Here is a 27,769-nt window from a genome sequence, read left to right on the forward strand (position 1 = left end):
TTTAGTAAGTCAGACGTTCCATATAAATTCCCTTAAGCATATTGTCAGACAAAAATGGGAAGTAAACGGATTAGTGTCTGTCCAGTAAGATACAAAAAAAGAGAATGAAACATACCATGCTACATCTACATAGTTCATCCCTTTAAAACTGCCTGCTCACTCCCCTAGCCATTGCACTGCAAAAGCAAAGTGAAGTCTGGTTCATTCGTAATTCTCGTCTATTTTTTCTTCCTACATCTAATAAGGATAGGCCTGGCATGATGATGACACTCATACACCACAAGCCTCTGGCTAGAATCACTTGCCTTCTGGACCAATCAAAATCTGTTTACAGTAGACTCATGACACTTTTCCCTAAGATCAAGTCTTCCCTTAAGAATCAAATCTCCCACTAGACCAGAAGACAATTCTGAAAGCCTAATGGAGGCAACAGATACTTTTCTATTTCCTCTCAGCAGCAGAATTCACAGCTCCACCCACCAGCTGTGTCTGGCAGAAGTAACTCACTCCAGAGACTGTCAATAACCAGGAGGCCAGCAGACAGCAAGTCAGGAACCACAGAAGCTGAACAGTGCAGTTCAGACAGAGGGGTGGAGTGTGTGCAGCTGGGAAGGCAGAAAGGAAAAGCAGCAATTCAAAAATAGAGGCTGCACTTGGAAAGCTGCCTCTGTGTGTTCACTGATTTATATTTAATGACAACATTAATGTGGGTTAAAAAAATCTCATTTAATCTCTCACTTGTTCTTTACTTCTTACCCGTCTTCCATTACAAACTGCCTACAATCCCTACTCTGAGGGTATGTCTACACAGCAAAGTTATTTTGAAATAACAAGCGTTATTTTGAAATAACTTTCCTAGCATCTACACAAGCCAACTGCTATTTCGAAATTAATTTGAAATAGCATAGGGCTTACTTAGAAATCGGTAAACCTCATTCCACGAGGAATAGCGCCAATTTTGAAATTGTTATTTCGAAATAAGCGCTGAGTAGATGCTTATTTCGAAATAGGGGGCCTCCAGCCCTTCCCAAGGTTCCCTGCTGGCCACCCTGACCACAAGGTAACTTCTGACCTGATGCCCTGCCGGAACCAATTCCGGCTGGCCTGAAATGCAATTCAGCATCCAATCAGTGTGGACGCGCTATTTCAAAATAGCAAAAAGCTATTTCAAAATGCATTTTGTGTGTAGACGCGTTATTTTGAAATAATATATTTCAAAATAACTATTTCGAAATTAGCTATTTTGAAATAACGCTGTAGTGTAGACATACCCTCAGTCTTCTTACCTCTGTCCCATATAGCTTCAATCATTCTCAGTCACATGTGATGCCCTCTTTCTGATGATGAACAATTCCATTCTTAAACAACTGTTGATACTCAGAGATATATACCATGTCTGATGACACATCATTATCACACTAACAGCCAATACCAATGAGAAATTCTACAGTTTTATTTGTTTTTATAAACCTAAAACAGGGTTCCATAAAATTAGAATATATAAATAGGTGCAAACACTCTCTAACTACTCAATAATTGTAACAAAGCTGAACATCATGGTATAAAATGGGGCCTTGATGAACAGAAAATGCATTAGTTTGCAGAATCAGATTAAGGCCATCAAGATCTACCATAAACAGCACTATTATTATATGTAAAGGTATAATTATGCTAAATTGTGAACTGTAAATTAAATAAAATATATTCAACGAATATGCACAACTAATGTGAAAGGTACAGAGCACCATCTATTGATAATCAAAAGAGATTAATATTTTACTGTATTTTCTGCTCATCATACTGTTCTACTATATCATAGAACAAGCACAAATTTAGCTGAACAATTACACAACACTAAATATTTTATTGTAACCATGCAACACTTGAAAATCAATGCTATGAATTTCCTGTTAGTCTTTCATGACTTTTTTATAGCACTGAAAATTTTTGCCAAAAATCAGTCTAAGTAATAACACGGCTCATGTTGGTCCATATTCCTTTACTTATCCAGCCTTGACTCTGAACTTATCAAAGGTGAGATATGACAGAAGTCGGCTTTAGAAGAAAATACAATAATTTACTTCTCCTTCCTACCTTGCTTAAAGTGTGTTCATACTATTTACAATAAATGCCTGGACAGAGTATGCCAAAGCAAGAGAGCCCCAAAATGTGGTACAGTGACCACCTTCCGGTAGCCAAACAGTACTTGTTCTTCTCCTTAGCTAGTTTTATTATGTTGAATTACAGCTGAAAGAGCAAAAATTATTCTCATAATATTACTTCTTCTTTGTAAGCAGTTGCACTTGTGGCCACAGAGATAATGTGCAATAAGGCTGAGAGGTGGGGAGTGTGCACCTCTACAAGTGGGAAGTTGGAATCCACAAGGTACTCTATTAAGAATGGGATCCAAATAGTTAAAAATATCAAGAACTCCTAGATTAAGCAAATGATTTTTTATTGAAGCCTGGGTCGATCTTTCTTTTCTAGTGTGTATGTGAAGAGGAGACAGCAAATGCTGTGGCTACTAAAACCAACCTGATTAAAGGGATATTCCCTTTCCAACTATTAAATGGAAAGATCCAGTAGTCAGTGCTACAGACTGTACCAACTGGGTCTTATGAGCTTAGCAAGAGGCCATGTAAATTGATCCAACTAAAATATTTTAGCCAAAACCCACTTTTTTTAAAACCAAGAAAAAAAACCAAAACCTCATTAAGCAAAGGAATAATACAGTCAAGAAAAAATGTGATATCTAAAGAAAACAAAAACCACATTTTAAAATTTGGGCAAAATCCTAATTTACCTGGTTCCTTCTGACATCATTGGATTACTCACATGCTTAAAGTGAGGCACATACTTAAGAACCATGCTGAATGCCTAATGACCAAGTTAAACAAAAGCCCCTTACAACTAACTGGGAAACTATAACTCTGAATTCCCTGACAAAACTACATGTTTTGTTAGTCTATAAAGTGCTACCAGACCATTTGTTATGTTTTTCTGTACAGACTAACTCAGCTACCCCCTGAAACTTCTGAATTCCCTGACATTTTGTGCAATTTTTTAATTTTATAGGCTTATTGTACTAATGCAGGAGCTTGAATTTATGATACAAAAGGATACAAGTCTTGGATCGAGGTCTGCACAGAGTCCTCATTCTTGCTGCTGTTGTCTTCCTGCTGCCACTTGACAAGGCTCCTGTCCCATGGAATGGATCTACAATGGCATCTCCCCATCACCCCATCTCATCTGCATGGCTCTCCTGCTACCTCCTTCTACATCCATTGCTGCTGGAATGTTTCTCTTGCAGCACTCATCCGGCTAATACATTTAGATAAGTCACAAGTGACATTAAACCCATCAGTTATGAAGATTTTTTTCTTTTTAAGCCATGGATGGTTTACATTAATGTATTATGACATTAGATGACAAGGATTTCTTATTAAAAATTAGAAGGCAAATTGAAGTATAGAATGAAAGTAGGAATGTATAAAATCAGAGCACGAGGAAGATTAGATAATGGTTTATACTTGATCTTAGCCTTGAACAGACCATTTCAGATTAAACCAATTATGGCAGAAAAGAAAAAAGCTGTGAAGTTCAGGAAGTGCTCTTTGCTATTTTTCGATAAACTCACTAATTAGGACACAATCAACTGAAAACCCATATTTTAAGCCTAACGATATTACTGATACCAACTTGGATTATTTTAAACCCCATATAGTTTAAAATCCAATTTGCATTTTGCAATCTACTCCATTTACTTTCTGCCTCTCTCTCAGCTAGGAAATAATATTAGTGAGATCTTTTTTAAATAGGCATTTCACTTTCAGGTTCTCAGTGCAGCAGTATAATTAGAGGATTGACAGGGAGTATTTATTTGTTTTTAAACCAACTGTTCCCGTTGGCCATTACAAAAAAATCTGGAAATTATTTTTATTGGTCTGAAGGATTGAGGAAAATATTTTACAACATTCTAAATCTTGATCCAAATTTGATTTGACATTGTTCCTTTAAAACAAGATTATGTCTTACGGTACAGTGGTACCTGTTTCACAATTAAGGTTATGTGACAGAGTTTCAATTGGATCTCAAAAAGACTGAGGAATATCTGATCTGAGTTGGTTTTAATAAAATAAAAATGGAAATAACCCTTGAATAATTACAGATTTGTAATTAAGTGATTTTGAAGTTCCATGGCTACTTATACATTTTCCAGAAAAGAAGGGTGTTTGTGTGTGTGTGTGTATACACACACAGAGAGAGAGAGAGAGAGAGAGAGAGAGAGAGAAAAAATCTACTCCCACCGCCTGCCCTGGGAGAAGGATCTCACTTCGTATTTTGTACTCTTCTTGCAAGGGATCTGAAACACTCTGTGATCTTGTGACTTGCCATTTAGCCACAGTGCTGTTCCTAGACTACCAAAAATGCACTAGTGGTGTTTGTCTGTGGAGCATTGTATATGTTTTTTAGCCTTAATGAAAAATGTGTTTGTAAGATTTAATGGGTTCCACTTTAATGTGTCAGACAGAATGCTGTCACTTACTTCCCAGAAGGATTAAAAAAAAATGAAAGAGCGGGAAAAAATCTCAGTAACATTAAGGCAAAATAAGTTCCCAAATGCATGGAATGCATATGATTTCTTCAGTGTGTGTGCGGGGGCGAAAGGGGGCTGCTTTGCTGATGATCTTCCTGGCTAAGCACAAACAATAACATAGCTGTAGAGATTTTTGTTCCTATACAAGGTTTTGCTGCCATCATGTGGCAATGGTGTCCTCACGGACTTGTATATTACAGTCAAAACATCCATTTCCTCTCAACGTTAAAAATGCAAGAATGAATGCTGCAGCAGCTGGAAATATAGAAAAAAGACTGTAAATGGATATGTGGTAATATATTACAAATCCTTTTCCTCTTGTTTACAGCATGGATGCCAGAGAGATGGCAACAGAATTTTGTTGCATATATAAAAGGCGGTTTGCCATTTGCTCTAGGAAAAGCTATGACTTATAAGGCTACAATTCAAATCAGCATGAAATTATAAATTTTAAACACAAAAATAAATTAATGCTTAAGTTTTCCTATAGAATTACATTTAAAAAGAGCCTAGAAGAACAAAGCTATCTGAAATCATGAAATCCCAAAACTGGGTGGGCTTGGGCCTCTGTTTCCTCCTCAAATACCCCAAAGATCCCACTGTAATTTTATTTCATAGCATTTGAAATGTGTACAGTGGCACAAATGCATCTATTTGTCAAAGGGCAACATGAGTTTTTCCACTAATAGTAAGAATCAGTCGCTTGTTACTATGCCTGGAGGCTGTCTCTGTCATTTGAGTCACCTTGCTGAGCAGAAAAAAATAGCTGCTTTAGTCATATGGCATCTTTCAGTGCTAAACAACTTGCAAACTGTGTATGTTACTATTTCAACACAAGTTTGAAGTGGAAAGGCACATTTATAAGGTGTTTGGGGAATTTCCCAGAGGTGAAAACTGTAAAGTATTAATGAACTTATCCAGAAGATGTATGTTGCTGCTAAGGTGTTCAGATAGATGCATTCATACAATACAAAGCACTCAGCAGCTACTTTATTTATGGAACTGAATATGAATGAAATGAGCCCAAGGCCAGAAATACTTCAATTTTGCAGCATATAAAAGCTACGTTGGAAGGCTATTGACTGGGTACACGTTACCTCAGGATGGAATGCAGAGATAAAATGTCTCAATACCTTAAATGACTGTTTCTTGGAGCAGCTGGTTCTGGAACCGACAAGGAGTTAAGCAATTCTTGATTTATCCTAAGTGGAGCACAGGATCAGGTCCAAAAGGTAAATAGAACTGGACTGCTAGGAAATGGTGTCCATAATGTAATAAAATTTAACATCCCTGTGGTGAACAAAACACCTTACTAGCCCAGCACTGTGGCATTTAATTTTAGAAAGGGAAACTACATGAAAATGAGGAAGTTAAATAGAAATTAAAGGTACAGTGACAAAAGTAAAATATCTGCAAGCTGCATGGAAACTTTTCACAGACACCATAATAGAGGCCCAACTTAAATGTATACCCCAAATTAAAAAAAACACAGTAAAAGAACCAAAAGAGTGCCACCGTGGCTTAACAACCAAGTAAAAGAAGCAGTGAGAGATAAAAAGACATATTTTAAGAAGTGGAAGTCAAATCCTGATGAGGAAAATAGAAAGGCACATAATCGTTGTCAAATTAAGTGTAAAAATATAATAAGACAAAAAGGAGTTTGAAGAACAGCTAGTCAAAAACTCAAAAAGTAATAGTAACATCTTTTTTAAGTACATCAGAAGCAGGAAGACTGCTAAACAACCAGTGTGGCCCATGGATGGTCAAGATGCTAAAGGAACACTCAAAGATGATAAAGTAATTTCAGAGAAACTAAATTAATTCTTTGCTTCAGTCTTCACGGCTGAGAATGTTAGGGAGATCCCCAAACCTGAACCATTCTTTTTAGGTGACAAATCTGAGGAATTGTCCCAGATTCAGGTGTCATTAGAGAAGGTTTTGGAACAAATTGATAAACTTAACAGTAAATAGTAACCAGGACCAGATGACATTCACCCAAAAGTTCTGAAAGAACTCAAATGGGAAATTGCAGAACTATTAACTGTGGTTTGTAACCTAACCTTTAAATTAACTTCCGTACCTAATGACTGGAAGATACCTAATGTGACAGCAATATTGAAAAAGGGCTCTAGAGGTAATCCTGGAAATTACAGACCAGTAAATCTAATGTCAGTACCAGGCAAATTAGTTGAAACTATAGTAAAGAATAAAATTGTCAAACACATAGATGAACATAATTTATTGAGAGAAAGTCGACATGGTTTCTGGAAAGGGAAATCATGACTCACTAATCTACTAGAGTTGTTTGTTGACCCCCCTCAAAGATGTGGGCAAGGGGTTCCAGTGGATATAGTATACTTGGATTTCCAGAAAGCCTTTGACAAGGTCCCTCACTAAAGGCTCTAAAGTAAAGTAAGTTGTCATGGGATAAGGGGGAAGGTCTTTTCATGGATTGATAACTGGTTAAAAGACAGGGGAAAAAAGGCTAGGAATAAATGGTAAGTTTTCCGAGTGGAGAGAAGTAACTAGTGGGGTCCTATAAGGGACCAATCCTATTCCATTTATTTATAAATGATCTAGAAAAAGGGGTAAACAGTGAGGTGGCAAAACGTGCAGATGATACCAAACTGCTCAAGATAGTTAAGACCAAAGCAGACTGTGAAAAGCATCAAAAAGATCTCACCAAACCAAGTGACTGGACAACAAAATGGCAAATGAAATTTAATGCTGATAAATGTGAAGTAACGCACACTGGAAAAAATAATCCCAACTATGCATACAATATGATGGGGACTAATTTAGCTACAACTACTCAAGGGAGAGATCTTGGAGTCACTGTGACTAGTTCTCTGAAAACATCCACTCAGTGTGCAGCGGCAATCAAAAAAGCAAATAGAATGTTAGGAATCATTAAAAAAGGGATAGAGAATAAGACAGATAATATCAGCGCTCCAGTCACGTGAGTCATCCCACCAAGTCTCTGTTATCCCCATTAAATCATATTTATTGGACTGGGCCAGGGCCTCCAGTTCTTCCTGTTTGTTGCCCTGGCTTCTCGCATTAGTGTACAAACACCTCAGATAACCAGTTGATAGCCCTATCTTGTCCATTCAAATCCGAGGTCCTCCTTTCTTGCTCGTTCCTCTTTACATTTCTTCCCGGTATCCGACTTTCCCATTCCTCTCAGGGTTTTGGTCACCATCCTACAATGAACCTAGTTTAAAGCCCTCCTCCCTAGGTTTGCAAGTCTGCCCACGAAGATGCTCCTTCCACTCTTGGTTAGGTGGATCCCATCTCTTCCTAATAATCCTTGTGCCCGGAACAGAGTCCCATTGTCGAAGAAACCAAAGCCCTCTCTGTGACACCACCTGCGCAACCACGCCTTTACTTCCTCAATTCGACAATCCCTGCCCAGTCCTTTCCCTTCAACAGGGAGGATGGACGAGAACACCACTTGCTCTCTAATTTCTTTGATCCTTCTTCCCAGCACTACATAATCAGCAGTAACCTGCTCAAGGTCATTCTTGGCCATATCGTTAGTTCCCACGTGGAGAAGCAGGAAGGGGTAGCGATCCGAAGGTTTGATCAGCTTTGTAAGCCTCTCAGTCACATCCTGACCTTTCAATCTTCCTTCATAGGTCATGTTCTCTAGACCTTTAATCATTTTTGTTGCTCTTCTCTGGACCTTCTCCAATTTCTGCACATCTTTCTTGAAATGTGTTGTCCAGAACTCGATACAATACTCCATCTGAGGCCTAATCAGTGCAGAGTACAGCAGAAGAATGACTTCTCATGTCTTGCTCACAACACACCTGTTAATGCATCCCAGAATCAAGTTTGCTTTTTTTGCAACAGCATCACACTGTTGACTTATATTTAGCTTGTGTTCCACTATGACCTCTAGATTCCTTTCTGCAGTACTCTTTCCTAGACAGTCACTTCCCATTATGTATGTGTGAAACTGATTGTTCCTTGCTAAGTGGAGCACTTTGCATTTGTCCTTATTAAACTTCATCCTATTTACCTCAGACCATTTCTCCTTTGTCCAGATCATTTTGAATTATGACCCTATCCTCCAAAGCAGTTGCAACCCCTCCCAGCTTCGTATCATTTGCAAACTTAATAAGCGTACTCTCTATGCCAATATCTAAATTGTTGATGAAAATATTGAACAGAACGGGTCTTAAAATGATCACTCACATAGAGAGAAAGGTTGATCTCGGGGCAAAGATACCAGGCACAGATTCAAGGAAGCTGAACTGAGTTAAGCTCTGCCTTACATTCCAAGCAAATCCCTTAACTTCTCCAGGCTCCAATTCTCAGTCTTCAGGCTCCAATTCTCAGTCTTCAGTTTGTACATTGTACCCATTTCTCTGACCCATTGTTGATATAGATTCCTTTAAGTAGGAACTGTCTCCTGAGGTAAGTTTGCACAGTGCCTAGCGCAACAGGCACTACTGAAATCTCTAGCTGCTAGGGAATGCAAATAATGATAATAAACTGCAAAAGTATCCACCACTTCAGCCTATATATGAACGAACAAATCAAACGCTGTGGAGCAAAGAAGGTTACATAATGATGAGCAACCATTTCAGAAGAATCATTCTAAATAGATATCAGCTCTGTACCAATTGATACCAACATATAGGTGTTACGAATCTGTCCTGGGTGGATTCTGCTCCATCTGCAAGACTTTAAATACTCTAGAAAGGAGACAGACTAAACTTTAAAGAATACAAGTTATCTCCCAAAGAAGAGTATTTGCTGACTGAACCTCTTACCTGAAATTAAAGGGCCAAATGCTTCCCTGGTATGATACAACTACATATGACTTTGGTGGGAATTACACCACTTTAAATAAAGATATTCCAAAGCCTGTGAGTAATAACTGCTATGTGGGCACATCTATACCTAGGTTTAAAATCTGTAAGTTAGCCTTTGAAACTCAAGCAAAAACTGCACTTCTGAGAATGTTGCTGATCCATGTAATTTTTGGGCATATGACCTTGCATTGGCAGTCATTCCCAGGGGTGTTGACAAATTGCCCAATCCCACAGATCAAAGTGCAGTAGGTTTTGTGGGGACAAGGCGATCAGATATTCTGATTTTATAAGAACAGTCCAAATATTTTGAACTTTTTCTTATATAAGCCCCTATTAGCCCTTATATAACCTTCTCATCCTGCCCTGATTTGCTATCTGGTCAATCTATGTGGGGGTGGGACAGAATGCGGTCCCATAGTATCTCATTACGAAGGTACATATAATCAAATACTGTGTGAAAAACTGCAACATATCTTCTGCCAATACATCTGTCACTTAGGACATGTCTACACTGCACTTAAACCCAAGGCTGGCCTGTGTCAGCTCACTCAGGCTAAGGGGCTGTTGAATTACAGTGTAGACATTCAGGCTTGGGCTGAAGCCCAAGGTATGGGCTCTTGAGAGCAATATGGGTTTCAGAGCCTGGGTTCCAGCTCAAGCCCAAATATTCCCATTGCTGTTTATAGCCCTGCAACCGAAGCCCAAGTCTGCTGACCCACGCCAACCAAGGCCATGCCATTGATGCACTGCACTGTAGACATCCCTCTAAATATGCTCACATCTTTTGGCAAGATGCTGTGGTAGGAAAAATCACTGTCTCAGCATTGGTACCAAAATCCATGGTGGAAAGCAGGTGAATTTCAGAATGCAAACTGATCTGCAAGTTGGTTCAATCCCTTTACAAATGCCATAGGAAGTTTCGAACAACTCATCCAGTTATTTGAGAACATATACAAGTACTAAAACTTTCACTTAACATTTACCAAAAGCAGCAAAACAATTTTAAATGGCAAAATGTGAGGAAAACTTGACGTTAGATTTATACATTGTTTCCGAGATTATTCTGTGATTGCAGCCAAGTATTCTATGTGTTCACATTTAGTTATTCGCTTTTATGTTCAAGATTTCTCCAAATACCCTTATTTTAATATACTAAATGTGTAATTTTACACTCAAACTAAAATTAGCAATACATTTTTCAGCATTCGCAAAAAACCTAGATACACTATGAAAAGACTCAACTTTGTTTTACACTATGAAAAGACTCAACTTTGTTTTACATTAGTAACCTCAAGTTAATTTTAATTCATCTTTTTTGTTGTCTTTCTAAACATGGTGAAGTATTCAAGGTGGAGGAGAGCATGCTTTTGAAGTTCATAATTTAATTCTAAAATGAACATCTTCTCAGTAGGCCAGGGACAAACAAAAGCTAATCAAATATTCAATTTCTCTAGACTATAGCTTTAGACAGTGTGTCACACTGCTGCTTGTAACTTGAAAAAATGCAGTAGTTTGTAACTGAATTCAGTTTTTGATTGATGTGAATGAAACCAGAAGGTATAATGTGCCGCATAGTAGTTGATCAATCTCTTACATTCTTAGTCATTTAAAAAGACAGAATCCTTAGAAGGCAATATTCCAAACATTCAGGAAGGCTGTGTTACTAGAAGGTAACAAACATTGACACATTTTTCTTTTTACATTAGAAGGCTAACCTCTTAACAAGAATGCTAATGTACAAATAGAACACAGTTCAGACAAGCAATTAAATATGTTTAGGGGTATATTAGCATGGTATTGCCAGAATACAGAGCATACTACTATATCATTCATTACGTGACATTGGGCTAACCCTTCTGGCCCAATTCACACTATAGGAGATAGAACTCACTATTTGATGCAAAAATAGTTATTAATACAATTATTACATTTATTATTGTAATTGTAGGTTGTTATGATCTTGTTTTCACCTTTACTGAATTTTATGAGATATTTACAATTATGATAGAGGCAGCAGCATACTAGATTTGGTTGGCCTAGCTTTTACTGTTTAGGAGGAGTTCTTGAACAAACGAATTCAGAAATGGATGGACAGACAGATTTCTAAAATATCTAGTAAGATTTAAGTTTAAAAAACACTTTTTAAAACTCCAAGACTCTGATATAGAAAATAAGAATGTTTGAAACGAATGTTAAACAGAATTTTACTCCTGTTGAATACTGATGTAAGTAATGGGATATCTCAAAATGAACTGAAGAAAGCTCTAGCTTTAAACATGTTTGGCAAATTTCCTTCCTTAAAAACAAAAGCAATATAACCATAATATTGAAAAATGACAACCCTAATGCAAACAAATTAGCAGATTGCATATCCATGAGTTCAAGATCCTACCAGACCATCTCATGAAGATTTTGAGCAAATGCAGAGTGATAGTGGCTGATATTTAAACCTAGCCAAACCCCTGAAGGTGCATTTTCCACCTTCAGAGAGACTACGGAGAGAAAAGAGTATAAATTCCTTCCGACTGAGACATACTCTCACATATTCTTTACATGTTATTAATGCACTCTTATGATCTTAGCTCAGCCCATTCATCTCACCTCTACAAGTAAGTAAGCAGCAGCAAGACAACTATGAAAAATGACAATGACAAAACACAGCATCAAAAAGACGCACCCTTCCAGTCCCCACTGCTTCTGTGATATGATGACATCAGCAAAATTTCAGCATCACTGATGCCCTGGAACAACAGTAACAGGCTTTAAGAATGTAATTATAATATGACACTGATCATAAATCACAGAAAATTCCCAGACTACATACTGTAAATGATGAAATTGCACTGAAAGCCATTCTAATGTGAGATACTTTTCTTTTGCATGCTTTACCATTCCCTTTTGGAAAAGAAGAGTTTTAGAAAGCACCAGCACAAAAGGGACAAATCTCGCACTGCTCATAACTAACCAGCAGATACAAAACACCCTAAAGGCTTCATCTAGAATCCAATTTTTGGTAGTTACATAGCTTGAGTTCACCTGCATGACTGTAAGATGAGCCCCAGAGTAATGCAGTGTCTTGGAATAAATCAGGTGTCCTAACCACCATCGCCTCTCTCTCTCCCCATCCCTGAGGACGCAGCTTTGGGGATTAATATGGGGGCTGGCACTGCACAGCAGCTACCCTCCCTCTCCCTCCCATCTCCCCACACTCTCCACAGAGGCAGGAGCTGCACGGAAGTGGAGTGATTGCATTCACCCAGCTTACTCTGCTTCCCCCATGGCTACTGCTGCTGCTGGGAGTGTGTGTGTGTGTGTGTGTGTGTGTGTGTGTGTGTGTGTGTGTGTGTGTGTGTGTGTGTGTGTGTGTGTGTGTGTGCAATCACTGCCTCCATGCTTCAGCAGGCCCTCCCCAGTGACCCCTGAAGCTGCATCCTGAGGAACAGAGTGCCATGGGGGGGTGAGAAGGAGGGGCGATAGTGGGAAGGGGTAGTGTTTGGGGGCTGGGAATGAACAGGGCCCCCACCAGCCTGCTGAAAGTCCTGGGCCAGATTGCGCAATTGCTCTAGCTGGGGATGGCCTACAGGCTAGGAGCTTGAGACCCCTGGAATAAAATGGCTGTGATGTGTCTAGATTAGCATTCACAATTATTGTAATTAACCAGTCAAGGTAACAAGTTATAGCAGGACCACAAAGGCACAAATAGCAGAATTGGTGCCGTGACTCCAGAGGAGGAAATGGAAGGAAATATAGATTACGGGGAGTCCACATCTCCTGTGCATGCCAGTGTTATTCTCTGCTAGAATTCCTCTACCCCAGCACTTGGAGGCATCTTGAGAAGTAGGTAGGATCAGTGGATTCACAACTACACAGACTCAACAGTCCAACCCTCCCATTTAATGTAGAATTCAATAGCCACAGTCTAGAATAGCTCTGAAGCTGTAGTAGCAACCCCAGAATGGCTACACGGCAAGACTGAAGACGGGGGATGACGAAGAGTTAAAAGTCCATTGACTACACAAGTCCTGTTTGGCCTCAGGTTCTTATTCTTTCTTTCCAATGAGATTTTCATAAGTACACAGAAAGTAACTATAAGACAGATGAAAGTAAAAGGGCATTTGCAGGGCTAGTGGGCTCCTTCACCATCCCATGAAAAGCAATGTCATACCCAAGTAACTTTCAGGTCCTTCCTTCTGAGCACAGTTTATGAACTCAAATACAAAACATAACCAAAACATCAAAACAAAGCAGTTCCTCTGGGCTACAGTTCCCAGAGGTTCTCTCTCCTTGCCTGTGTCAGTGCTGAAAAGAGGGAATGTCTCTATGCAGTCCCCCTTGCTTCACTACTGCAGGCACCCATGTCCCTCTTGCAGCTCTCTCAGCCCTTTATAGAAAACACCTGAAACCTTCCCAGCTGAGCCTGAAAAGGGCTGCTGGTCCCAGAACCTTAAAGGGACAGACCATCCTGGCTCAGCATTCCACTAAGCTACACTGTTCCTAGCATCTTTGCAAAGTATCCTCTGAATGCCCAACATTGGATTAATTAAAAATAAATTAAAAAATTTTAAAATAATTATTTCTCATGACCCTTCACCCCAGCCCAGTACTCAAGTGCCATACAACATGACATAAAAAAACATTCAAATATCATCATAAAGCCACCTTCATTAATTTTTAAACAAAAATCCCAAAATTTAAGGGATTGGAGCACAACAGAAAAAGGATGGCAGAATACTGGGAAGCAAGAGTAATCAACACAGGTCATTCTAAAACTAATTTAAAGCCAAAATCCTCTCTCCCACCTTATTGTTTAGGTGTTTTTCCAAAGTGACATGATGGCCACTATGTATTTCATACAGTGAGGAGAGTTTATATCTTAAATCCTGCAAAAGCATGATCATTTGTTGACATAATACATGACCATGTGATATGTAAAAGGCTTGTAGGAAAGGCCACATAAGCAATATGACAAAGTTGAAAGTTCAGGCCTACCCCAATATGTTTCATAACTGTCCCAAAGACAGCTCTAAATATAAAATAGCTATTTCTGGCTGATAAGAAAAACATACAATAGTGGGTATTTTCCTTTTCCTCATAAATATCCTTACAATATAGTCCTTTACATAAGAAATGAAACAAAACCTGCATGCCTTGACATCTCTAAAACAGATTAGTACATTTCTTACTCATCACGTCTTTCACAGCTAGAATCAGCTTTATTGCCTCCAGCACTGAAAAGTCTAACATGTCTAAATGTAAGAGTTTACTTACTGAGCATTAGAAATACAATCATAATTTGATGTGCGATACTGAATATTTCCTTCCTTCTGACTGCCAGCCTTTAAATAACAGGATCTAATTTCCCCTTTAAAAACATAAAAGTATCCGTTAAGTGATGTAAATTATTTGTTTACATATATAATTTAGAAGCAATATGGTTTCTAGGTCCACATCTATAAGCCAAATGTTCTAACTGCTTCTTTATATTTGTGATTGGCAGCGTGGACATGTTTTAAAACATCATAGAACAGATACATGTTAAAATAAACACTGGAAAGCTTGAGACAAAGCCACACAAATACAGATATTACGGGTAAAATCCTGTTGTAAGAGCACAGCAAGAGAGCTGTGTGCAAATGACAAAATTCTCAAATCTAAACATTGAGGGCCTGATCTGCCAGTACCTTAAATACTGTGCAGCCATTCACATGTGTGCAAGATAACTGCAAAATATTTCAAGAAGTATTAGTGGAGCATTCTGATATATTCACACTTGCAAAAGTATACGTGACTGGCACAAGGCCAAAGGTGAATAGACACAGTCTATTGCTTGTCTCATCCTCACCTAACATACATACAGGGCAGTGATCCTCCAATGAATAAGAATTGTTCACTGAACTACAGGCCATACTACTCCTCTGACCTGTTCACATCTGCCCTCCCATGCATCTGCAGAACAAGGGTCCACAGTATGCAAAGGGCTGCAGTGATGCTACACAAGACTGGCAGGGGAGAAAAGACAAGTATCCCAGGAGCCATGAAACTCAGCTGAGAGCTTCTTTTGTGCTTCTTGGAAGAGTGATTGGATGTGGGCCTAACTGACTTGTGCATCTGCTACTATACAAATGTACTTGGCAGATGGCACTGGAACACATCAGCCACTGGAACTTATTTCTGCCCAACACCTAGGGTGTGTCTAAACTACATGGCTCCATCAATGGAGCCATGTAGATTAGGCTGATTGGCAGAGGGAAATGAAGCTGCGATTTAAATAATCGTGGCTTCATTTAAATTTAAATTTAAATGGCTGCCATGCTAAGCCGACAAACAGCTGATCAGCTGTTTGTCGGCTCAGCACGCTAGTCTGGACGCTCCCGCGCCGACCTGAAAGCCCTTTATCGACCTCCCCGTTATGCCTCGTAGGATGAGGTTTACCGGGGAGGTCGATAAAGGGCTTTCATGTCGACAGGGGAGCGTCCAGACTGCCCCGATCTGCCAACAAACAGCTGATCGGCAGAGCAGGACAGCTATTTAAATTTAAATGAAGCCGCGATTATTTAAATCGCGGCTTCATTTCCCTTTGCCGAACAAACAAATCTACATGGCTCCGTTGATGGAGCCAAGTAGTCTAGACGTACTCCTAGAGTAGTAGCTGTCAAGTGGCACTGTTGCTTGGTGGGGCTTGTTGTCCCATGGAGTTCCCTGCACCAAGTGCAGGTACTGATGGGAAAAGGAATCCATTCATGAAATATCCTGGAGACAGTAGCAGACCACCATCCTGAATGAAGGCAGCCCCAATATGATGGGAAATGGCTGCCATCTAAATCACAACCTCTTCACATTCCACTTAAAGATCTGACAGCAAAGGATGGGAACATTTGGCCAAGCATATTGGGGCAATTCCCTACTCAGACAAGAAGTTCTATGGTATCTTCAGCTTCCACAAAAAACACACTAGACTGGTCTTTAAATATATCATCAGTTAAATGCACTCAACTCCACAGTATCTGAATCGCCCCTCACGATCTAATAGTTACAGCTGCATCAACTTACCATTCTCATCTATGAACACATGCATCGCATCCACAGATATTTCATCTTGTATTGAAGCCTCAGGTCCACTTATAACTTGCAAGACAGAACTATCTTGTTGGGAAGTTACCCGGTAGATTATCTGCCTTTGCCTGTTGCCCTGGTAACTTGACACAAAAATGTTTCAAAACTACTATGAGGAACTTTTTTCTTGTTCTCAATAAAACAAAGAGAGAAAGAGGTTAATTAAAAGTTTACGTCAATTCTACTCAATCTAACGCAACAGCTCATGTCATCATGCTTTTGAAGTACAAAAAGTAAAAAGTAACTGCCCTTACTGTGCTGTAAATTTGGCAGGCTCTGGAAGCACTGGACTAGAACTAGCCCAGTCTTGACTTTGTACATCTGATCTTTCCTGTTTAGGAACATACTCATAGTGCTTTTCTGTTTCCAGCATTTCTTCTTTTCTCTCTGTTGTATGACTATCTGAAAGACACGGGAATGAAGAAGGGAGACTTTATACACAGACCACTGTAAAGAGTTCTGTTCATTTACTTCAGACCAAGAGCCATTTTCAGAGGAAGCTGTCCAAAGATTCAGTGTTACACAGGCCTTTATGATGAATACCAAATTAGTTACAGTAAATAGGTAAACTGCTTAGAGGAGGATTGTTGGGTTGTTTTTGGCACAAGTTGCAGTGTTGTCCTTCTGCATAGGCTCAACCTCCAAAAACTGGAAATGTTTTAATTTCTAGACTATGTCGATAAGAACCCTCCCTTTCCCCAATTATGTGTAGGAAAAAATTTTAAAGGGCCCAGTTCTGACAAGGTGGTAGAATCAAATGTCAAAAATATTTAGAAAAATCAAAATGTTTACTCCTTATTTGAACAGCCCCATTTTAAAAAAAAATCTGTTCATTCTCCTGTTTAATTAGGGATTTAAATTGCACTTAAACTAGGGTGAGATTTTGTGCTTAAACTATGCAGCTGATACAGAGTTCCATAATCTCATAACTATACTCCATCAGGGGACAAGAAGCTGCAGAAGCCTAATTAAATCCATTTTCCCTAGGGGCTTGTGGTTGTTCAAGGATTAAGAATAACTGATAGCCAACAAAAAGGTTATATTAATCTAATTGGTCCCACACTGCCTAATGCTGGCTGTAGGGCTGAAACAATTAACAAGATTTTTTGTTTGATGTTTTAATGACTTGAAGGGGGGGAAAAGTCTCACTCTTTTCCACTCCAGGCCCTAAGTCTTTCAAGTCTCTTTCCTCTGAAGTGGCAAAGATTAATAATAAATAAAAATGAATGGCAATTCTTAGAGCTCTTGACACCAGAAAGAGTGATTTGTAAAAGAATTTTAGTAAAATGATTCCTGCTGACTTCTCTCCACAGAAGTTACCTATACTGTCAACTTTTGAAGGGAGGCAACATATAGGGGAAAATGATTCTTCTGTTCTACCAAAGAATAAACATTAAACTGATGACTCATAAATGTCAGCTGAATTCTTTCTCTAAATTTTGGTAGTCTTGCTAACATTAAAATGCCCACCTCTTTCCCTCCCCACATCTTTTCTACATGTTAAAATTCCCCCTTTGTCAATGATATAATTTACAAATGCATAAAGCATTCCCAATTTTTGCAAAGCCTAACCAAATACATTTACAATCTGGCTTGAAAATCATTATTGTTTACTAATTGACTCCCAGCAAAAATTCTCATGATCTGTTTTTACACGTTACACCCTGGAGCTAGTTCAGTCAATAATGCAATAAGTCAACTAACCTACATTTTGTTTTTCATCATTTTCATTGAGCAAACTGCTACAACAAACATTAAACAAACATTCTCTCACACACAAGAAATGTCAAAATTCATAAATAAAAATGGTTGATGAAAAAAACCATAAAAAGGCAATATACAATCTAGTAGAGTTTAAATTTCAGTATGTACTTTCTTACCCAGAAATGTACTTCCTCTGAGTAAAATACAGTAGCATGGAACTGATGAGATTTATTGCTAAGTCAAGCTCAGGAAAAAAAAATTCTCAGTACTTGTGCCAGATGACTGCATAGTTTTTGTGCCCATATAACTATTTCAGTTAAGGGTGTGGTATTTTACTTGTATACTTATAGTTCTTTAATCCTCTAGTGTGGATGGAGATATGTAGGTACCTTATACTAGTATAGCTTGTTCCCTTTCCCTTTGGGAATACGTATAAGCACTATTATACTAGTATAATTACACACCAGGTAGTTTGCACTTTTTAATTAATCCGGTATGTTTAAATTGGTAACATTTTTGCATAAAGACAATTTGACAATTTTGAGAAAGTGGTTGTCTCAATTTTTTGTCTGTTGTCTTACTATCTTGGCTAATTTTAATTGAAGTATATTGTTGCTGTGATCAGCTAAAAATATTTGTCTGAATTCTTCTTTTTTCATTTGAGATTGTTATGCCAGGATTTCTCATGTTTGTGTTCGTGATTTTACTGTGCCTGCCACTAGCCCAGTCTTAGAGGTTTAGCTTTGTGCAAATTGAAATGCCACTGCTTCCAAACATTTTCATTTTGTTTTGTTTCACTGAAGTTTTTTTAAATAAAATTGCAGTAAAATTCAAAATCAAAATAATTTCAAATAAAAACATTTCAATTTTTCATGTTTTATTGCAGTGATTTGAACAGAAACAATATGGCAAAGTCATTATGCATTCATGAATCTGCATTTTTTGGCAAAAAATGTAGTCTGAAAAAAATGTGCCCAGCTGTATTAATAATATTTTACATGTAAGCAACAATTCTAATGCCTAAATAATATTAAGACTAAAGACCATCTTATCTGAAATCTATATCTTATCCTACAGACTTGCATTAATTTATTCATGGTCTTATAGTATATAATTCCTATGATACAGGATCCACTCCTTTCAGAAGAATTGTACTCTAGAATATAAATGTTCATTTAAAAATGAGATCTTTCTAGCACACATGGTTTCAAAGAAAAATTTGTAAATATGAGGCAATCTTAAATCGGAACAGTGTCATCCATACATGCAGGAAACAAGCATTCTGAGACGTGTGAACCATGCCGTTCAATCTCAAGAAAGCATCAGCTCTGAGGCCTGCAGATGATATTTTAACTGACAATAGTCTTAATTATTTCACTGCTGATAATTTTAGCAGAAATGTCTTCCTAATTTGCTTTTCCCACATTCCCAATCTGTCTTGAAAGGTGCAAAAAAGACATTTTAAAAATGTATTAGAGGCTGAGCAAGAATATCCACCACAATGTAGGAGAACCCAGGGATTTTGCCACAGAATTTTTGTCCAGCTTTCTGAGGAGTACATAAGATCTTAAGTCTCATGGTCTTCTATTGCTGCAAGGTGCTCACTGTGACAGTGTACAAACCCATATTTTGTTCCTGCTCCACCATCAGGCTAGCAGAGAGTAGCCTGATGGGGCTGAAAAGACTCACTCGTATCCGCACCGTGTCCTGGGGTGAAATCCTGGCCCCACTGACGTCAATGGCAAAACCTCCACTAACGTTAATGACAAGACCTTAAATGGGACAGAATTTAATTTTGTAGTGCATGTTACTGAATGTGTGTGTATGCAGGGGCTATGGAACCCCTGCATTTAAAGTGGCAGAGCATAGATCTGCCTACACTACCTGGCCCTCCTCTTCACCTTTCAGGTACCCCCTTTCCCTCAGCTCTGGTCAATGGCAGCAGTGGGGTCAGTGTTTGCAGTCAAAGGGACTATACAGGCCTCCACTTCCTATAGCTTCCATTGGCCAGGAATGGCAAAGCACAGCCTCTGGGAGCTAGGGAGAGGAGCAGGACCTGCGGACAGTCAATATAAGCAAAATGTCTCAAGGTCCACAGTGAGATTACCCTGATGGATCGCATGTGGCCCGCAGGTAGCCTAGCACTGTTCTATATCATCTAATTTCAGTCAAAACAGTTCTCTTTTGCATTCTTCTGCATTAGTTCTCACCATTCCTATAGCTGTTCTTGTCTCCCAGGTAATAACATCAACTATTAGAAAACAGAACCCAAAGGTTTCCATCCTGAAAAACTTTGATGTACACCAGTGGTCTCTAACCTTTTTAAGCACAAGATCACTTTTTGAATTTAAGTCAGTCCAGGTTCTACCTCAAACCCAAATACCCCTCCCCCGCCCCTTCTCTGAGGTCCTGCCTTCTTCACTGAAGATGGGGTACAGCGGAGGGGGACAAAGCGACATAAGTGCCCCCCTGCCTCTGCCTCCCCTAGCCTGCACAACAAGCAGGAAACTCCCAGGGTGCGGCTCTGAGGCTCTGGGCAGGAGCAGCAGGGCAGTGCAGGGAAGGGCAGCTGAAGTGCCAGCACTTAATAGCCTCCCAGCCAAACCAGTCAGGATCACCTGTCAGAGGTTCCGAGATCTACTGGTAGACCACTGATGTACACCAACACTTACTCAGCTACAGACTTGTCAGAGGAGCCATCAGCAAGTGCAATAATAAGCCTTATTTTCTATACGCATTTCTGAGATGTGTTCCTAGGACATTTTGCAGTTGCCTTTTTAAAGCCTTTCACTGTCTGGGTATCAAACATTTAATCAAAGATTAAAGCCAAGAATGACTTGCAATTCAGAGTACTTCAAGATCTCTAAAAACCAAAATCATGCTTAGCAATGATGTAAGTGGTATAAATAAGGTTTGTAGCCCCCATGTTGCATTTTACTGAGCAGTTTAATGCTAAGAACTTCTTGTGAATCAACAAATACATTTTCTGCTCCTATTGATTTAACATGAGCAGAAGTGTAGGCATTCTAATATAAGGAATCAGTTCTAAAGTTCTTACATCCACTTACAAGAGGATTGTCCCAATAAGAAAACATCTCATGGTTTCTGCAAATAACACAAAACACATAAACTTTCTTTCATAAAACTCCTGAATATTTGGCATTCCAGGATTTCCGGAAAGTGTGTGGGTGCACACGTGCCCCATGTTCTTCATGTTAAGTCAGGAGCTTCAGTACTATTCTTTGCCATGAGGGTGAGTTTTATTGTTGTTGTTTGCATAAGGCTAAAAAACACCCAATCAGGAGCCTGGACTTGTTCCAGACATTTTTCTCATATACAAAAAAAAAAAAACCACACACACACACACACACACAACAAACCCAACAACAAAAAACAAAAACACTTATCTGAGTGTATACCTTTTATTCAAATGTGTTTTAAAATATATTGTATACATTTCAAATTAGATCCTCTTGCTTAGCCCAGGAAGTGTTACCCATAATTGGAAGACTGACAAATTATGTAAAGGTCATATTATTCCTAAATTCAAATTGTGTTTTGCAGAAGCAGCAAATAATCAGACTGTAATGTTTAGTTTAGTTTAGTTTAGTTTAGTTTAGTTTAGTTTAGTTTAGTTTAGTAAACAGCATACTTTTGCTTGGCTGGAAGATTAACTTGCTTTGAACTACCTTTGAACTACCTGATGATAGTTGAAAAGCTCAAATTCATTGTTTCCCTTTTCCAAAAACTCCATAAATTTGATCAGAAGTCTAACAGACAGCACCCTCTAAAACTTATATCAGGCATATTCAATAATCATAGAACCACAAAATCATAGACTACTAGAACTGAAAAGGACCTTGAGAAGTAATTAAGTCCAGTCCCTGCACTTGCATCAAGATCAAGCAACATCTAGGTCATCCCTAATAGATATTTATCTAGTCTGCTCTGAAATGAACATTTAAAGCCTCTCCCCAGCACTAAAGCTTACAGATAACTTCCAGGGAATCTAACTGAGGTCAGGTTAGGGAAGGCAAAGGACAAATTGTTTAGAGTAGCCTGAGGAGCAGCATATGAATCAATGGGAACCAAAGGGAAAGAAGATCAACTGAACAACATGGTGCGGCTGTATAGGAAAGGTCAGAGAGGATGTATTGAGTGATTACTGAGCAGAGAATGGAGTGATGCTTTAGGGTAGGAAGTGACAGAAATTGAATGGATCTTTAAATTGATAAGGGTTATTGTAGGGGTGCATTCAGAGCAGAATCAAAAGCAGAATGAATTGAGGAATATACAAAATTGATTAGGGACAAAGAATGGGCTGATGGGATTGGGATCTATAGAATTCCTTGGGGAAGCAACATGAAAGATGAACAGAGAACTGAATAGAGATGCTTAGGAGGAAGCACCCAAAAATTTAGTGATAGGACTGGAGATGAACAGTAAAGAAATATAGAGAGAGGGGACAAGAGAAAAGTACACGAAAGGGAAAGCAGCGAATAAAAAGTAGCATGTAGTGAACAGAAAAAGGGAGAGGAAATAGGGCTGCGTCTACACTACAAGTTTTTTGCGCAAAAGCAGCCAGTTTTGCACAAAAACCTGCGGCATGTCCACACCTCAAATGCACTTTAAGGAAATCGGCAGTAAAATGGAAGAAGAGAGGGCTTTTTCCGGTGTAGGTAAACTTCCTTTTACGAGGCATAACTCCTTTTTGCACTGCAGCTATTGCACAAAAAGGCAAGTGTGGGTGCTCTACAGGAGTTTCTTGTGCAAAAAGAGCCTATCCAAAAAAGCACAGGTGCTCTGATGCAGAGCTTTATTGCACAAGAGCATCCATGCAGTGTGGACACTCTCTTGCGCAAAAGCGCATCACAAAAGCGATGCACTTTGAGGTGTGGATGTGCTTTTGCACAATAAGTTTTTGCACAAGAACTCTCCTGCAAAAGACTTCTTGTGCAAAACCCCTGCAGTGTAGACATAGCCTCGGAGTAGAAAAAGGGGGCTGAAACAAAACTGATAACATAACATGGACTAGAAAAGGTTAGAACTGGAGTGAGAGATCGAGAGAGACGAGGGCAGGATTTAGTGAGCTTGATAGGGGTCAGAAAAATGAAAAGGTGTATGATAATTACAGGAGGAATATGATACAAAGGGAGAAGAAAGCAAGCCAAGTGAATAATGTATGTAAAAATATTTTATAAAGTCATTCAGGCGTATATGTATTATGCCTCTTTTGTGGGATGTAGCATGGGGGTGGGATATGCATGCATATGCAGCCAATCTTGGGAATCCATATTTCCTACTGCACAAATGTACAAGGGGGATAACTTTAAAAAAATGTTAACACTGTTTTATTAGAATGTTTTAATATGGCTCTTGTGTTTTATTGGAAAGATATGAAGGAATTTTGGTTGCATGCTTTTGGAGTGTTTTCATAGAACACAATTTACCATGGATTTCAAATAAATAAGAGACAGGCTTCCAAGTATTTATTTGTTTTGGTTAAAAAGTCTTCTAAAATATATGAAATTGCATTTGGTAGTACAGACCTTGCTCTCAGAGGGCCTCTCCATTGTATTTTGTCTTACATATCTACAACACATAACCCTTCCTCTTACTTTAGTTTAGCTACATATGAAACTACATGTAATTATTATTTTATAGAAAGCTAGATGTCAAAACAATTACATACAACACACCTATATATTGGGAGGGGAGGCACAGAGATAGAGAAGAGAGCTAGCAGAACTAATCATGAGTGCCAAATGAATGAGGAACCAAATATTCTTATGTATGAGAAACAGAACAGATTTGGTTTAGGTCAGGAATAGAGCGGTAGAAAAGTTCTCAGATTATGTAAACTAAAAAAACTCTTTTGGCTAAACAGACTTTTTCTTTAGAAAGTTCCATTTTTCATCAAAATTTTGAGGGCTTTCACTTAAAACCCCAAACTTTTCTGTTATGAAAAAATATTTTTACTTTTCAACAACAGAACTACCAAAATGTGTCAGTTTTCAGATTTCAAATGCTATAAATATTGTAACCCTGAAAACCTGGATGATTTTTTTTCAAGATTATTAAAATACAAGAGCTGGGCAGGGAATGTAGGGATCTGAGATTTGGGTTTGATTTTTAATACACAAAAGTGACCCTGACTTTTTAAAATATATGCATACATTTAAGAAGTCCTCATATTCATCTGATGGGAAGAGTATGAGAGGAAGTGGCACTGCAATTTTGCAGGTTTTGGTAAACATGTATTGAAATTCTAACAGAACAAAGTTTGCTCCATGAAGATTGTTCCAATGTAGAAGTCCAGCTAAATACCAGCTGAGTTCTTATTTACGTAGCTTAAACCTTTTTTTAAAAAAAATGTTCAAATGCCTTCTAAAAACACAGGCAACTGCATCAGGAATTTTTTATGACAGAACCTCTTTTTTTACACTTCTCCCCATAGGATTTGGCTAGCTTTTTATGGACCTGAGATTAAATCACCATAAACAAACATATTTGATTTTCTTATTGCCAAAAAGTAGATTTAAAATCATATATCATACCTCCAACAAGCCCATCATCTTTTGTAGCCTCTGTTTTGATATTGGACTGATTTGATGCTGTCACCTTTGTGGTATTAATGGATTCCAGCAGGGAGACAAATTCCAGGAAGTTAGATTCATTGGGTATCTGTCCTTCTTTAGCTTCTAAGTCAGATTTAGAAGTTGGCAACATCTTTTCTTTATCACTGATTATTTCCATAGAATTCTTACTTAAAAAGATGTCTGTCCCACTATCTACACTCAGCACGCGTATGTGTCTCTTTTCATGAGCAGTTTTACAAGACAGTGATTCAAAGTTCTGTTGCCTTTCTTTAGAATTAGAAGTGGTGTCCAGCAAATTTCCAGAAGCATTCTCTAGATTTGGACCTAAATAAGTATTAGTTTCTGAATGGTTATGTGCAGGATTCCCATGGTCCTTTCCTGCATTGTTCTGCTCACCAGACTCATAGCCAGAACATTGGTTGGATGATACATCAACCTTTAAACGTTCTGGAGTTCTTTCACTTTCACTGATCTCTGGATGAACATTGTCTCCACCATCATCAGACAATTCAAAAGTTATAACCGGAATTTTGATCTGTTCGTTAGTTTGTTGACTATGAAGATCTGCTACAGCTACACCAGAGTCTGGGTTTGAGCTAGTTTTCTCAGTACCTGACACCTTCAGATGGAGAGAACCTTCTAAATCACTCATAGTGTTTGGTGTACTACTCATTGTAATAACTATTTTAACGGGTTCGTGCAAATTAAGTTGGTCTCCCGGGAGAGAATTGTCAACAAGAGCAACAGCAACCTCTCCATCTGAATAGTCGAGATCTTCATTGGTGTTATCAACAGTAAAAGAAATTTCCACAGGCCCATCGGTCTCTTTGGCTGCAATTGTGTTACACTGTGGGCAGTTACGATTAAAGCTTTCATGCAGAGATCCATCTGGGAATTTTTCTCTTTTGTAATTTCTCGGATTGGTTAAATGCTCTGAAATAATAATTGAATTTTCACTGCCCCATTGCTCAAAAGAAATGCCAGTTCTTAAAATGTCATACTGTGACAGAGAGAGATTTGACAACTTTTTAACCAGGTCTTTGTCCACAAAAACATCTTCTGATCCAACAGAGCCAGAAGGGTGTATCTTCTCTGCTTTTTCATTTGCTCCATTAATGATAAGTGTCTCAATAGCTGCTGGTTTTGTTACTATTGCTGATGCAGTAGAATCTGACATAGGGGCTGCAGAAATTGGCAACATATCTGCTTTGATATAGGGTGAGGTAGAAAAAACTGGTGATGCAGCCTGGTCTTCTAACATTGTTACCCCTAATAAAAACACACATATGAGTGTGGTCACACAAACAAAAGTCATTATACATTATAGACATCAATATTTCTATCCATCAAAGCCAGTCTGCAAGATAAGGAAACAGGGAACTACAGAACAAAATAGCTGATAACTTTGAACAGGAATGTGCTATGGAATGTCACAACCATTCTCTGCCAACTAATTTTCACAATTTTTTGCATCTATCTAACATATTAGGAAGATAATTTACTAGTTTAGGAACCATATAAAAACAGTTTTGTTTTATTTTATTTTAATTTCCTGTAAATATGGTTCTTACTCAAGAGAACTATAAGTTAAGAGTTTGCAGGCTCAGGCCCGGCCTCAGGATGAAAGGAGACTTCACCATATGTTAGAGCTGCAGTTCTAGTCTATCTACTTTCCTCACAGATCAAGAGATAGCAGCAGCACAGCGACAACATATACTTGTTTTAAAAATAAAATTAAATTTACAAGAACTCAAACAATAAAACTCCACCAAACCCAAACATTACACTGCACCCACAATTCTCTCCTTGGGGAAAGAATGACAGAAAGAATGTATCAATGTGACAGATATTCAACATCACCTAATGCACTGCTGGAATCATTTCAGATACTGCTATGGTGAGGGTGAAAACGGGAATGCAGAAGAGAATTCTGGAACTTGTCATCAGTAGATCATTGGAACTGGAAGGTACACCAAAGCATGCTGGAAATGTCAGAGATTATGAAAGAACCAGAGACTTTAAGCAAGCTAAATATGTTGTGGAGATTCTCCAGGCAAACAGCTCAGGAGGGTGTTTGATGGAGAAAAGGGGAGAAGCAAAAGTGGTAGTGATCCTGCAGGCTGAGTTGACCTGAAAAGGGCCAGGCTATGGAAGGGCATCCAGGAGAGGGAAGTCCTGGGAACAAGCCAGAGGGACAGGTGGAGAGAAGGATCAGGAACTCCCTGGAAAAGAAAGTTCTGTGAACTTTGTTACAGAGACATATAGATTGGTCAAAGCTGGGGAGCTAGTTACAGAGGGTTCTGAAGTGAATGCCAAAAGTAGCCAAAGGAAAGAAAAGGACATGATCAAAAGATGTGTAGATGATTTGAGGTGCTAGCTTCCTGTTTTGGGTCCCATGGCACAGGGCTTCCAAGAGAGTGGGAAGAAGTCCCTTTCTCTCCCTTGAATCAAAGTGCACAAGATGCATAGACCCTTAAGGAAGAGTTGGGCCCAGAGCAGGTGAAAGGGAGGGGAAACTAGTTCTGGGGATTTATTTGGACTTTTGTTTACCCTGGCAGAGGTGGAGTTTTTCTAATTTAGCTAGAGAGCTCAATGACCCTACACATTTAGCTATCCCCAAGGAGAGGAAAGTGATGCAGCAGCCACACTTGTCCCTAAAGCTAATAAACCTCTGGGACCTGCTGTTCATGTGCTGTGCTGAAATACTTTTGGCAAGCAATGTTTAAAAGAAAACAAGGTAAACTTAAAAAACAATAAATAGTCCGGTAGCACTTTAAAGATTAACAAAACATGTAGATGGTAACATGAGCTTTCGTGGGCACAGCCCACTTCTTCACAAAAGCTCATGATACCATCTACATGTTTTGTTAGTCTTTAAAATGCTACCAGACCATTTGTGGTTTTTTAAGTTTATCCTGAACAGCCTGACTCGG

The 27,769-nt window shown here is 38.7% G+C and overlaps 1 protein-coding gene across 1 annotated transcript in view; it reads right to left on the bottom strand.

Annotated features, from left to right (window-relative positions):
• The window catches only part of PCNX2 (pecanex 2), a 225,416-nt gene that overhangs the window by 177,913 nt on the left and 19,734 nt on the right, over positions 1–27,769 (bottom strand). The window contains exons 5-8 of the mRNA XM_075924756.1: positions 24,795–26,105; positions 16,788–16,935; positions 16,471–16,616; positions 14,689–14,782 (exon numbers count right to left, since the gene is read on the bottom strand). Of these exons, the coding sequence (XP_075780871.1) occupies positions 14,689–14,782; positions 16,471–16,616; positions 16,788–16,935; positions 24,795–26,105 (1,699 nt within the window). The remainder of the gene's footprint in view (positions 1–14,688; positions 14,783–16,470; positions 16,617–16,787; positions 16,936–24,794; positions 26,106–27,769) is intronic.

The sequence above is a fragment of the Pelodiscus sinensis genome, chromosome 3, assembly GCF_049634645.1.
Source record: "Pelodiscus sinensis isolate JC-2024 chromosome 3, ASM4963464v1, whole genome shotgun sequence".
In the NCBI taxonomy this organism is placed as follows: domain Eukaryota; kingdom Metazoa; phylum Chordata; order Testudines; family Trionychidae; genus Pelodiscus; species Pelodiscus sinensis.